Raw genomic sequence first — 15,000 nt, forward strand, 5'->3', positions numbered from 1 at the left:
GGATGCAGAGCATGAAAAATTTATTTGCTTCTGTAGCAGGACACTTTGGTCTCATTGAGTGTAAAAAAAAAAAAAAAAAAAACTGGTGGAGTTTCAAATTATAGAGTGGCGTTATCCAAAAAATTTGCAGTCTTGTACAACATGCGCTGGTGTTTTTTCTCTCTCTGCCTCCTAGAATTTACTCATTGATAAACATCATTGATATAAGTGTAAGGAAACCGAGTTTTGTCACTCAGCAGCTCAGCCTTTGTCCCTATTCCTGATCAATGCTCTTTCACTTTCACCTCTCTGGAGACAATACAATTGAAAAGGCTCATTAAATCGACATGAAACTGACAATCATCAAACAGCTGTGACTCAAACACTGGTCTTTCCCTCCTTCATCTTCTCCCAGAAAAGCAGCAGTCTCTATGTCAGGCCATCACATTTCTGTCTGTCACTCTGGTACCATATTACTCTTCACTTTCATTCTGTTACTGTTACAGTCATTCATCCTAATTTTGCCTTTATTATTCTGTCGCTCTGTTACTGTCATTCTGTCAGTCTGTCATTCTGTCACTCTGAAATTTCTGTCACTTTTTCATTTTGTCACATTGTCATTTTGTCACTCTTTTATTCTGTCACCCTTTCATTCTGTCACTCTGACACTTTCATTCTGTCAGCCTGTCACTCTTTCATTCTGTCACTGTCACTTTGTCACTATTTTATTCTGTCATGTTGTCATTCTGTCCTATCATTCTGTAACTCTTTTTTTTCTGTCACATTGTCATTCTCTCACTCTGTCACTGTTATTACATTATTGTGTCATCCTCTCAATCTGTCACCCTGTTATTCTGTCACTCTATCAGTGTTATTTTGTGATTCTGTCATTCTGTCACTGTTATTTTGTTACTCTGTCATTGTCACTGTCACTCTGTCACAGTTATTTTGTCATGCTGTCATTCTGTCACTCCTTTCATTCTGTCACTCTGTCACTGTTATTTTGTCATTCTGTCACTGTATTTTGTCACGCTGTCATAGTCACTGTCTCTCTGTCACTTCTATTTAATAACACTGTCATTCTGTCAGTCTGTAACACTTATTCTGTCACATTGCAATTCTGTCACCCTGTTATTCTGTTACTCTATCACCGTTATTTTGTCACTCTGTCATTCTGTCATTCTGTCACTGTTATTTTGTTACTCTGTCATTCTGTTGCTCTGTCACATTGTCATTCTGTCACTGTTATTTTGTTGCTCTGTCATTGTCACTATCACTCTGTCACTGTCATTTTGTCACTCTTTCATTCTGTCAATCTGTCACTCTGTCACATTCTCAATCTGTCACTGTCACTGTTCTTTTGTCATTCTGTTACTATATTTTGTCACTCTGTCATAGTCACTGTCACACTGTCACTATTATTTTGTCACTTTAATTCTGTCACTGTCACTCCGTCACTGTTATTTTGTCATTTTGTCACCTTTATTTTGTCACTGTCATATTTACTGTCACTGTCTCTGTTATTTTGTCATTCTGTCATTGTTATTCTGTCACTCTGTCATGATATTACTATCAGTTTGTTGATATGCTCTTTTATGAAAGGTCATCTTTGAATATAATCTATGTATAATGTTGCAGTACTTTTTAGTTCCCTCATACATATACATTAGTGGGACAACTGCACAAACTCTAACATCAGTGCACTGAAATTAACATGATTTTGTTAGTTAGAGATTTAATTAGGGAGCTTTGTAGCCGTTTTGCATACATATCGTTATAATTATAATTATTTATTTCACTGCTGATTTTTCAAGTTTTCCCAATTACAAAGAATGGAGGGATCTGTAATTTTCATCGTAGGTACACCTCAACTGTGAAAGACAGTTGTATGCTTTTTAAACAATTATTTTCCATTTGATTGCATAAAAGTCTGGCTCTCACAGACCTGTCAGTTTGTCAGCTGCTATCTTCCACTCATTAACTGTACTAATTACGCCTGTTTGAACTCGTTACCTGTATAAACGTCACCTGTCTCCACACCCAATCCATCAGACCCCAACCTCTCCACTATGGACAAGACCAAAGAGCTGTCTAAGGACACTAGGGACAAAATTGTAGACCTGCACAAATCTGGGCAATAGGCAAACAGCTTGTTGAGAAGCGCAATTATTAGAAAATGGAAGAAATTCAAGATGACTGTCAACCTCCCTCAGACTGTGGCTTCATGCAAGATCTCACCTCGTCTAGGATCAGCCTAGAACTACACGGGAGGACCTGGTCAATAACCTGAAAAGAGCTGGGACCACAGTCTCAATGGTTACCATTAGTAACACAGTATACCGTCATGGGTTAAAATCCTGCAGTGCATGCAAGGTCATCTTACTCAAGCCAGCACATTTCCAGGCCCGATGAACTTTGCCAAAGACCATCTAGCTGATCCAGAGAAGGCGAGTCCAAAACAGAACCATTTGGTATGAACTCCATTTGCTGTGTTTGGAGGAAGAAGTAGGATGAGTACAATCCCAAGAACACCATCCCAACCATGAAGCATGGGGTGGAAACATTATGCTTTGGGGGTGATTTTCTGCAAAGGGGACAGGATAACCACACCATATTGAGGGGAGGATGGATGGGGCCATGTATCATGAGATTTTGTGCAACAACCTACTTCCCTCAGTAAGAGAATTGAAGATGGGTCATAGCGGTGTCTTCCAGCATGACAATGACCCCGAACACACAGCCAGGGCAACTAAGGAGTGGCTCAGTAAGAGCCTAGCCAGTCTCCAGACCTGAATCCAGTAGAAAATCTATGGAGGGAGCTGAAACTCCGAGTTGCCCAGCGACAGCCCTAAAACCTGAGAGATTTGCAGAAGACCTGTATGGAGAAGTGGGCCAAAATCCCTGCTGCAGTGTGTGCAAACCTGGTCAAGAATACAGGAAATATATAACAAATTGTTAAAGGCATATTCTTTGCCCTAATCCCGCTCTAGTCATGAGCTCCGTGCACTCCTGTGTGAGTGTGTTTATTCATTATCACAGATATTCTTTAATTACCACAATAAAATTCAAGATTATTTTAGCACCACTGTGAAACTCTTCAGGGAAATTACTTGCTTTAATAATGCTTATACTGCATTCTGGCTTCTGATTGGTCAAAAGTGTTGATTAATTGTCTATAAGAGCAGCTTGTGCCGCAGTCTCGACCCAGACTCTTAGGGTAACTGTTTAGCCCTTAAAATATTGATGCATGAAAAGTTATTATTAAATTTTATTAATAATAAACAACACCTATATAAAAATTACAGGTTTATGATGTTTAGAAAACATTTCCAAGCCTGTGTAAAGAACGTAACGGCCTAATGTACAAAAACATCGGTTTTAGATATGAAATTTTTATTTTCTCTTTTATCATGTACAGAAAGACCAGGTCAGGAGATCACATGCTGCTCAAAGCCTTGTTCTTCAAAAAAGATTCAGGTAAAATGACGAGGATGTCATGATCTTTACGTGGAAAAAAAGGAAAATTTAGACTGGCTTAAAGACTTAAAGACTGACTGTTTTCTCATATCTCAAGCTGACAGGTTCGTTTGTATTTCCCGTCACACAGAAAGATTTTTATAATGCGAAGTTTACACTTTGCAAAGCATGCGATATTTAAATCTGTAAAGCGTGACAAAATCGAGAAACCCTTCTATTAGAAATCAATAGGTTTTTGGCTCAGTTTAATTTCTGTGTTTTGCAACATGACCCGATACGTCCTAATCTCAGCTCTTGGGACTTGCTGCAGTTCCCATGGTAACACTGCACTTTTTATAATCTCCATCTTCTTGATTTAAAGGGAAAAAAAAAAGCAAAAAAAAAAGCTTTGTTTGTATTTAGGCATAAAATAATCTACAGATCTACAGATGCCAAACACTATAAGACTGTTTGGGAGTTCTTAGAGGAAACTATATTTCTATAATTTGTTCATGCTTCATTGGTTTATTCTGTATCAACATGCTCTCAAGCGATAAGATTTTTCCCTCATCATCACTTGGCTTGATAACAAGGATGCGTATGCGGCTGGTTAGAAAAGGAAGACGAAAAAGAAGGTGGTGTGGGAATAAACATGGGTCGAGGTGATCGTTTTGACTATAAACTGTTTCTTGAAATAATGAAATAACCGAAGGACCCAGTTTATGGTGTCGTTTTTTTTTCTCTCTGTCGAGTCTTGGCGACGAGGCAGCACAGGCCTGTCATCAGTCTGGCAGTTAGCAGAGACAGCTCCTGTCTGCGCTCTGCTCTCAGCTCTCGGTCAATAGCAGTACTTAACAGTGAAAACAGATGTTCCAGGCTTGTTCCTGCTTGAATCTCCTCCTCAGGAGTGCAGCCTGTGTCTTAACAAGCTGCTAGAGATGTTCACTTCACTAGGATTTTTTTTTATTGATTCGCTTTGTGCTCACGCTGAACATGAACTGAACTGGTTTCCACTTTCTATACAGTGGGGGGTAATAAAAGAAATCCAATTTTGTTGAGATTCTTGAAACCAAAAATATCAACTTTGCTGGAAAATCTGATGGACCAGTAGAACCTTTGTAAATAAAAGAGTAAGTAAATAGAACCTTCTTCCATGAGTTTATGACTAGCGGGACAGTGAAATTATATATAGCCATTAAACTCCAGTGAACTCATATTACAGACCATCAGAAACACAATAAGTCCCGTTAGAAATGAAGACAAATGGGATTGATTTGATGGGATTGATTTGATTTGATTACATTTACGTTTACATCGATTGGCAGACCCCTTATCAAGAGCGACGTACAGAAGTGCTTCAGTCTCTATCATTAGATTGTTTTAAGAATCTTAAGAGTTTTTTGTTGTTGTTGTTTTTATAGGTTGATCTTCGACCGTCGTTTGAAAATAGCCAGTGACTCAGCTGTCCAGACCTCTAGGGGAAGTTCATTCCACCACCTCGGTGCCAGAACAGAAAGAGTCTTGTAGTAGCACTGTGTGAAATATCAGCTCTGTGTTTCTCACTATCAGGGCTGTCAAATATCATGCATTGAGAGTGACAGTCACGCATTTGGGTCTTTTGTCCCACTCTCCCACCACTCATCAAATTTCTCACGCAAAAAAAATGACTATTTATCATATATTTAATAAGCCGCAGCACCCAAAATGTATCAGTCCGCACCGCTGTCTCTATGGAACCGGGCAAGAATCAAGCGCGTCTCCCCTGGAGCTCTTAGTCGAGCCTGACACTTATCAGCCAATCAAAAAAGAGGCTACACAATAGCCAATCAGAAAATAGCACTATTGTATATGGGTAAGATTTAATGCAACAACCAATGGAAAAAAAAACATATTCATTAGAGAGGGTATTTTCGATGGTCGGTTTGAACAAAACCTCAACACGAAACAGCTTGTCTCTGGACGGGACATTGTCCTCAATCATGACCTTAAAAATGTCTGGGCTTGAGCCGAACTGTTTTAAATGGGAGCAACATTACAAATGATAAAGGAGTCTAAAAAAGGCAACAAACACTTACAATAAACACCACCAGTCATAATCTCTCTCTCTCTCTCTCTCTCTCTCTCTCTCTCTCTCTCTCTCTCTCTCTCACACACACACACACACACACACACACACACACACACACACACACAAATAAATGTAAATTGAACAAATACTTTGTTTTTTTTTGTTTGTTTGTTTGTTTGTTTTTTTGTTGTTGTTTTTTTTGGGGGGGGGGGGGGTGTCACTCTCGCCTGTCTTCAAAACTTGAGAGCCCTGCACTAGGGTGGAAAGTATGGGAATTGTGTTAGCAGTAGATGCTATGTGTATTTACAGCACGTTTATGTTATACAGAGATTTTATTAGTAAGTTAACATTACATCAGAGGGAAATGTTGGGGTCTCTTGTGCTTCCACTTCCACTGAGTCTTTACACTGACTATATAAGATCTAAATGCTGAACTGTTTATCCACATCATTTATCCACATCATTAGTCCAAGTCATTAATCTATATCTCAAAAGCACAAATTAGATAAATGTACTTTTGTGTATTACAGAAGGTCGAGAAGGAATGGAATAAAACTCCTCTCTGCCTTGCTAACTAAGCTAAGTTAACTAAAGCCATAGATTTAAAGTATGATTGTCTGATGTGACATCACACCATTTATAAAACTTTTTGGCATACTTAGCCATTATGCTAGCATTAACTATCTGAACAGTACTAGCAGGGTAGCTAACATTGCTAACATACTGTAGCTAATCACAAATTGGTATTTCAGTTCACTTTGTTTAGCTAGGTAGTTATGATGCTAATGTGATGTTAGCATACATCAGTATTTTGGTGTGACGCTTAAAGCGCATTTAAACTGTATGTATGATTATTTTATTGATTAAAATACTCATGATTGATATTTTTTAGGCTGAACTGAGGTGACTACAGTAGCTCTTCGAGTTTAGCTTGTATGCTAATCATTTCTTATTCAGTTTCGGTATGAACTGATGAGCGTCGAGCTGTGGTTAATGCTAATCATCGCCGCTAAGCTTTAGCATTAGCTCACGGTCCCTTAGCCTCCATCTTGGCTTAACTTTCTCAGCACTTTAGATTTTGTAGCTGCGCCTCACTTGATCGTGTGGTGTGTGTGTTTTTTGAGTGATAACAGCAGTAACCACCTGCATTTTACTAATCCTGTGTGTGTGTGTGTGTGTGTGTGTGTGTGTGTGTGTGTGTGTGTGTGTGTGTGTGTGTGTGTGTGTGTGTGTGTGTGTGTTATCATCCTCCTCTCTTCAGCAAGCACCGTTTTAAAGCCAGCAGTGCTGAGAACAATTAACCTGGCTCAGTCCTGGCTAATGAGCTGCTTTTTAAACTTTAATGCAAGCGTTTCTCTGCCGTCAGCACAACATTGCTGCTCTCCTGCTCGTCCAGTGGAAACGTTATGCGCAGGATGACGTTCAGGAAAATGTTGATGATGATGATGATGATGATGATGATCTCATTATTCAGTTTCAGGGACCTCATTTGAAAACGACATTTTTTTATGACAGAAGGTCAGAGGATTGTTTACAGAGCAACATCATTGAAATGATGCGATCAACAACAACATAAGGATGTAAAGCTTTACACAATCATCTTATCTACATCTCATTCGTGAGTCTTAGATCAAAGTCACGTTTAATTGCTAGCGTATCTGTTTGCAAGCTTTACCAGGAACCCAGGGGCGGGGCTTATTTGATTGACAGTTCTTCTTGTTTATCTGTCACAAACACTGTCACATTTACACAAACAACCAGAGGGAATGTAAAAAAAAAAATCATACTATTAAAAATGTCTATTGATATCATCATTCAGTTTATCAGACTCTATAAACTAAAAAATACTGTTTGCTGCAGTGCAGCCGAAGACGTTTTATTGGATATAGGGATTCGTTAGTTTATGTAAACACACTCAGGACTTTTTTCACTGAACATAGCAGAACAACACAACGTATGATCGCAGTGTTGTTTATTTCTTATATCTTTGATAATTTTGTGATCGTTGGTGCAGATGGTGACGTACAGCAGACCGACAAAAATCTTGTTTTAGACGAATTAACATATTTTATATGTTACATATATTAAGGGGCGTGGCTAGACGTGTTGTTGGGATATCCAATCAGATCGTTTTCTCTCCCGAACTTTAAGAAGTGTGGTGTAGTGATTGACGTTTTTATAATGACATCACCGACGAAGAATGACGGCAAGCGAATAATACGATTTTCTAACAATTCCTAGTTTTCAGTAAAAATGTTTGATGATTGTCAATTCTTTAATAATGGATGATTTAATTGATTAAATAATTTCATGAGTTGAACTCCAAGCTTGTTTTCACAGAAACTGCTTCTAAAGTTTTGGCACCCCTAAACATTGTACTAAATTGTACATGCCCCTGTCTGGAGTGTAAATTTAACTGAATTTAATAATGGGGTTGCTGCAATCATACAGTATAATACTGTAAAAATCCTTATTATACATTTTACCTCAAACATTTTATCAATAATATGTTTTCGATTCTCAGGCTACTCCGTGTACAAACATCGCCTCCATGTTTTTCCCCAAAATGCTGTGTTGATTAACGAGCACATTATTGTGTTATCTTGTGTATATTGAAGTCTTCTGGTTGGAGTAAGAGAAGCCCAGTGCGCTTCATTTAACCCTGTCACAGTAATGGGCCGAGCTGAATTCCTGTAAGCTATAAAAGCAGAGGCTAGTAGTCAGATGAGTGAAGTCACATGGTGCGCTCTGAAACACAGCATCTGGCGAGTCGATAAATAATCTATGGTAATGTTGCGTGCCTGCACAGCTCGGGCCACCTCCATTCTCCAACGATCGAGCATCAATAATACATGTCCTGCTTTTTTCCCTCTGCTGTTCTTTTGCAGAGATCATGCTGGAGACCCGGAAGCTCGGCTGAACTGAGAGTCGGAGAGAGCGTGAAGCGAGTGAAGAAGGAGCCAAACAAGAAAAAGAAGAAGAAGAAGAAGTGAGAGACTGGAAGAAGGCGTTTGGTCAGAACAGAAAAGGCTGGATGCCAGCATCCATCAGCTCCAGCAGCTGCCAGGTGCCTCAGACATGGCCTCCAACTTCAACGACATCGTCAAGCAGGGCTACGTCCGGATGCGGAGCAGGAAGCTGGGGGTGAGTGCACAGGAAATGCAGAACTGACAAATTAGTATCTTATTGTTTTGTTTTATTTGTTTTTGTTTGTTTTTTTACACAATATTTCAGACAATTTCTTTGTGCCCGTCTGGAAGTTATTTCGTTGCTAAGGAACAAAATCGTGAAGATGTTAGTGTAAATGATTGAAGGTTGTGTGATGGTGAAGGTTCTGTTCTCTATGTTGAAGTAAGGTGTCGATTAATAAAGCGGTGTCACGCAGGCATGTCATATTGCTGCATACGACAGCTTTATAAATAAAATGATTATCGAGTCTGTGACATTTCATTCACAATATAGCAAAATAGTTTGTTTAACTTTCCTCTGCGAAAAGAAATAGATCCGTCACCATGATTTGTACGTCGATTCCTGCTATAGGGGCATCTAGTGAAATCGTCTTCCCTTCTTGCTTTTCATCTTAAAGTAATATTCATGAAGAATGCAGAATTTGTCGTGTCTCCTGATGATGTCACTGACTCTGCTGTAGTAACCGTTTCTGTTTCATGTCGAACAAAGACACACGGAGCGAAACACGCTGTGAAACGTCCCTGTGTGGTGTATACTAAATATAAACACTCCTGGAGCACTGTTCGTCCAATCAGATTAATGGACTGGAAATAACAACAGCTCTGACAGTAGCGCTTGTTCTCATCAAATACGTCAGTGTTTCTATAGCAACAGCTCATTCATGGGGACGTGTAACATCCAGTAATAACACAAAGTATAAAAAAGTTTGTAGTTGTTAATATTTAAGGAGAAACTTGTGTGTGTTTGTGGTGGTGGTGGTGGTGGTGGTGGTGGGGGGGTATTGTTGCGGGAGTCTCCAGTGTGAGTTCTGTGTATTAGAGTCAGAAGTGAAGATGGAACTTAGAAGTTCTCCACATCTTCAGGTCAGACGAGTTTACACTTCTGTGTGTTTCTCACTAACACGGAGAACAAACTGGGATTGTTTTTTTCTTGTTTTGTCTTAATACCTTGAAGAGAGAAGCTGAGAGAACAGAAGACACAACAGAAACTAATTTGTCTGCAGCATTAATGTAACATCTTTTACGGAAAAAAAAGTAAACGATGATAAGTTACTGTGGTGTGAGAGGAATAAAGCACTTGGGGTCGTGATGTTAGAGGAAATGGTCTTTGTGGTAAAAGCAGCTCTGCTTCATCACACCACCTCATCGCTCAATATACTCACACACACGTACAGTATACACACACACAGAGTGTTTATTACGTACGTAAAACACGATCACGGTTCATTCGTCCTTTCATTCCACAGGTAACACACTTAATCTGGAGTTAAGTGGTGCTTCATTTCTGTTATGAGAAACAAACCGAAAGCACAAAATTTCCACAAAAACTTTCTTCATCTCAATAATCGCTGGCGTCTAAACCAGACGTCTTGTTTTTGCAGACGCTGAGAATGTGGACGTGAAAAGGTCAAACTGAGAGTTCATTTCTACCTTCGATTCAGCGTTTAATCAGATTTACGGCTCGGCTTTAGGTTAATACTTTTTAGAGGGTCACTGTGTCATCTCGAGTCGTCCGGTGTTTTCTATAAACAGAGTCATGTCTTATCTCCTCCGGTTGCTTTGTGACGAGGTGCGGGAGGTTAAACGGCTATAGAGCTGGAGTTTAACCTCGGCTTTAGCTCTGAGACCTCATTACCACTTTACATTGTGCCTCAGAGAGAAATGCTTGCTGCTGCACATGCAGCGCCACACAAGTATTGGCACCCCTCCATCTGAAGGAGCATCACAGCTCTGATCTCAGATGAACTGTAGTAACCTTGGTTACATATAAAAGCAGTCTGACAAACTAAAGACAATCTGATCTAGTGAGCTGGTTTATTTTTTTTTTTTTTAGCAATCTCTACAGCACTGTCTGTGTGTGTGTGTGTGTGTGTGTGTGTGTGTGTGTGTGAGAGAGAGAGAGAGAGAGAGAGAGAGAGAGAGAGAGAGAGAGACTTCCATGCTTAAGGCTGAACACTGATGTGTTAAGTCAGCGAGATTGTGTGTGACACATGATTCCCCTTTAGGATCAGCAAAGGCAGATTACATGAGAGTGAATGTTAGCACACACACACACACACACACACACACACACACACACACACACACACACACACACACACACACACACACACACACACACACACACACACACTTCTTCCCCTCCCTCCTCTTTGTCTTTTATTTTCTCTTTCTCTTTGTCACCCTTTGTATGTGTGTGTGTGTGTGTGTGTGTGTGTGTGTGTGTGTGTGTGTGTGTGTGTGTGTGTGTGTGTGTGTGTGTGTGTGTGTGTAAATAGGTTGCTGTTGTCTCTTGCTCAATGTGTAACAAATGGCTCCTCTTACTGTAAGTGGATTTTCTTTTGGCTGTATAATATTATGGTCGTGCACGTAATCCAAGTGTAATATCGCACATCTCCAGCGCATGTGGTGTTAATGCTATTTACAGCCTGCATGCTGCACTTCCTCTGGCGCAGCACCAGCGCATGGAGTGTGGAGGTGTTTGCATTTCAGACACAAAGCCAGGAGACAGACTGAATCCTATGCGACCACTGACTCATCTCCTTCGTTTGTTCACTCGTCCTCAGTAAAGCCTTGAGTTCGCATCACAGCTCCAGAGTCCAGTCCTGATCTGCTTCCCCATGTCCATGTTGGTTTCCTTTGGGTTCTCTGGTTTCCTCCCTCCATAGAATTACATACCAGTGTGCAGATTGGCTGAGAGTGGAAACCCCAGGCGTGAATGACTGTGTGTGAGTTTGTGTGTGTTGTTGTGTATTTCCTCCTAACACTCAGTATTCCCAGTATATTTCCGGTGATGAGAATAAGACGTTTAGTGGAAGTGAGGGAGTGAGAATGTTAGCTGTAGTGAATGTTAGCGAAACAGTTGTTTTATGGTCTGTGGTGTTACTCTTCCTCCTAAGGTGTGTCTCTGGTCTTGTGCTGATTTATGTACATTTTGTTATCAGGTCGTTTGTTGTTAAATCTTAAAGTGGATTTGTCTGCTGTGACAACCTTCAACAACTAAACAATGAAACCAGCACTGAAAAATGTTAGATCACACACACACACACACACACACACACACACACATACACACACACACACACGCACACACACACTCTTTGTCTAATCGTCTGTCTGTGTGTCTGTCTATCTATCTATCTATCTATCTATCTATCTATCTATCTATCTATCTATCTATCTATCTATCTATCTATCTCCTTCCATTTTTCTGTCTCTTCTACCTTCTTCCATTTCTTTGTCTGTCTTCATTTCTTTATCTATCTGTCTGTCTGGCCTTCCCCCTATTCACTCCCTCTCACTTTCCCAGAGTCTATCAGTCTATCTGTCTATCTGTCTATCTGTCTGTCTATCTATCTATCTATCTATCTATCTATCTATCTATCTATCTATCTATCTATCTATCTATCTATCTATCTATCTATCTATCTATCAAAGTAAATTCTTTCTTTTGCTGCAGCAAAATAAAATACCATACTTTACTTTTTTGCTTTTACCACCATCTCTGACTCCGAGTGTGTTTTTTACATGTAGATCAAAACTACCACCACACTATCTATCCATCTGTCTGTCTGTCTGTCTGTCTGTCTGTCTGTCTGTCTGTCTGTCTATCTATCTATCTATCTATCTATCTATCTATCTATCTATCTATCTATCTATCTATCTATCTATCTATCTGTCTGTCTGTCTGTCTGTCTGTCTGTCTGTCTGTCTGTCTGTCTCACAGAATGCTCTACAGACACGCAGCTCCACTGAGTCTAATCAGAATTCAGTAGCTGTACTATCTGTTGTGTGTCTGCACTCGTCTGCGCGGCTCTGTGCTGTTCCGAGGCCGTAATTACTCCACAGACGCTCTTCTCTCGCTGTGCTGCTGTTTTGGAAGTGACACACAATTTGACGTTCTATTCTAATCCCAGCTGAACATTAGTGGTGAGCGATTGTCTTTTATGGGTACAGTTTTAATCAGTACCCATAATTCTGCAGGACGTTGATGCCTGGGATCATTGCAGAGAAAGAATTTTATACTACAGATCAAATTGATTTCTGAGTGTTCGTCTGAGACGCTTTAAACTTAATCTTGATGCTTGTTAAGTGATTCCTGGGGCTTTGTGGTAAGACAAGTTTAAGCTTAATCCTGTTTCCTAAAACAATTAAAAGAGGACATAGCGAGCATCATCGGAGATGATTGCAGGTCTATATAAATACGTTACCGTTTCCGTAGTAACTACTCGGTCACGGGAAGAGTACAGCGCAGATGCTCAGCTAATAATAAGCAAATTATCAAATGTGTGTAATCAATCAAAGACATGGTGAAACGTGTGTGTGTGTGTATGTGTGTGTGAGATGTGGTGATGGAGTCCAGTCCAGTCAGAGGTGAAGCTGGATCTTCTTCAGGACAGAAGAGTTTACACTTCTTTGTGGTTTCTCATTATCTGTGTCTCAACCTCTGAGCTCAGAGGTCTCGGTGGAGCAGGTGCTAATGGTGGAAGGGGAAAATGTGGGATATGAAAACATCGTGTTGGCATCACGTATGAATAAGGCAGTGGTGGTTTTTGTTAAAGAAAAGGAACTAGTGCACCAGCTGACTGGAGACGGGATAAAGGTAAGTGGAGAGTTTCATTCCATTATTCTGCTGGGTGCGACAACAACTAAGGTAACCGGATCTAATGTTCCACTTTTTATTCCTCATCAGGACATTGAGCGTGAACTTTCGCGTTTTGGGAAAATTGTGAGTATTGTTAGAATGTGCCGTTAAACCGTAAAAACCCAGCGCTGAAGCAGGTCACTTCTTTTATGTGCACTGTGCTCATGTTTCTGAAGGATCCTGTACTAGGCATCACTTTCCGAGTACAACATGAGGATGAATCATACATGCTGTATGCCAGTAATGGGCGCATGAGGTGTTTTGAATTCAGCTACATGGGGCACAAGAGATTTGTTTGCCCGTATAAATCTGGATCGAGCGGGGCAGTATCAGCGAAACAGGCTACAGTGAATCACAGGTGATCACAGAGGAAGGGCAAACCACAAAACACCCTACAGATTGCACTGAGAACACAGATGGAGAACAGAGTAAAATACAACAAACAAACACCAAACAAATATTCAATTCAAGTTTATTTGTATAGCGCTTTTTACAATAGACATTGTCTCAAAGCAGCTTTACAGAAAATAAACATAGAACAGAAGGCAAACATAGGGAATAATATAAAGAATTAAAAATAAAAATTCAAGATTATTATTAGATATCTATAGTTCGTAATGTGTTTGTATTTATCCCCCAATGAGCAAGTCTGAGGTGACTCAGGCAGCAGTGGCAAGGAAAAACTCCCTTGAATTGGTGAAGGAAGAAACCTTGAGAGGAACCGGACTCAAAGGGGAACCTCATTCTCATATGGGTGACACTGGAGGGTGTGATTATAAATATACAGTCAGACAAATGTTATATTGGTGTAAGGATCAGAATAGATAAGGAAGACATCCCAAAAGTGTCTCAGAGGTGCAAATTTCTAACAGAAAAAATGTTGTAGTGGAAGGGGCTGATGAGCCATTAGCAAAGGTGACGTGGTTTAGAGAGGCTAAACAACACAGAGGCAACAGAAAGTAAGAGAGAAGAAAACGAAAACAGTAGGCTAGACAATATGGAAGGGTTAAACAAAACAGAGGGTTCTTTAAGTACAGTGGAGCCAATGCTTTATTTAAGAGATCAGGATGAGGAGGGATCAGAGGGGGATCTACAGGATGATAATCTCTCAGAGATCTCAGATATTAGCGTATCCAGTTGCGGAGGAGATCAGGAGCTCTACATTTTGGATGAGATAAAATTTTTTTTTGGACATATGGCAAATCAGTAAACAGAAGAGTTTTCTCCTGACATTAAGAGATGTATAGAATCCGTGATAACAGTTCGGCGTACATTGACTTACGATCAGCTGAGTAGAAGAAAAAGATCCAGCTTAAAAAAATCAGCTGGCAAAATGAAGGAAAACTCTTACAAAAAAAATATAAACACCGATGAACTTTTTCACACAAGGCTTTTTTTTCTCATCGTTCTATTCTTCGTTTCTGCTTCCTTTCTCATTCTTTCTCCTATGGTCAAAGACAAACTATCTAACTAAAGCTCCCTAAATATAAAGGGTGGGAGGGATAAACACAGGAGAGAACTAGATTTGTAAAGTTTGTCATGACAAACATTGATGTAGGCTTTGACGGTGCAAGTATTCGCAAAGGCTGGTGCTTTTTGGAGGCGAGTGGACATAAGGGTCAGTGTTACTTTTGGAAGCAAGTAGACAGACAGCGAGGGTGCCA

At 40.0% G+C, this 15,000-nt stretch overlaps 1 protein-coding gene across 1 annotated transcript in view; it reads left to right on the plus strand.

Moving 5' to 3' along the window:
- The window catches only part of dok4 (docking protein 4), a 43,234-nt gene that overhangs the window by 14,355 nt on the left and 13,879 nt on the right, over positions 1-15,000 (plus strand). Inside the window, exon 2 of the mRNA XM_047810636.1 lies at positions 8,392-8,647. Coding sequence (XP_047666592.1) covers positions 8,582-8,647 — 66 coding nt within the window. The 5' untranslated portion in view covers positions 8,392-8,581. The remainder of the gene's footprint in view (positions 1-8,391; positions 8,648-15,000) is intronic.

This window comes from Tachysurus fulvidraco, chromosome 2 (assembly GCF_022655615.1).
Source record: "Tachysurus fulvidraco isolate hzauxx_2018 chromosome 2, HZAU_PFXX_2.0, whole genome shotgun sequence".
Taxonomy (NCBI): domain Eukaryota; kingdom Metazoa; phylum Chordata; class Actinopteri; order Siluriformes; family Bagridae; genus Tachysurus; species Tachysurus fulvidraco.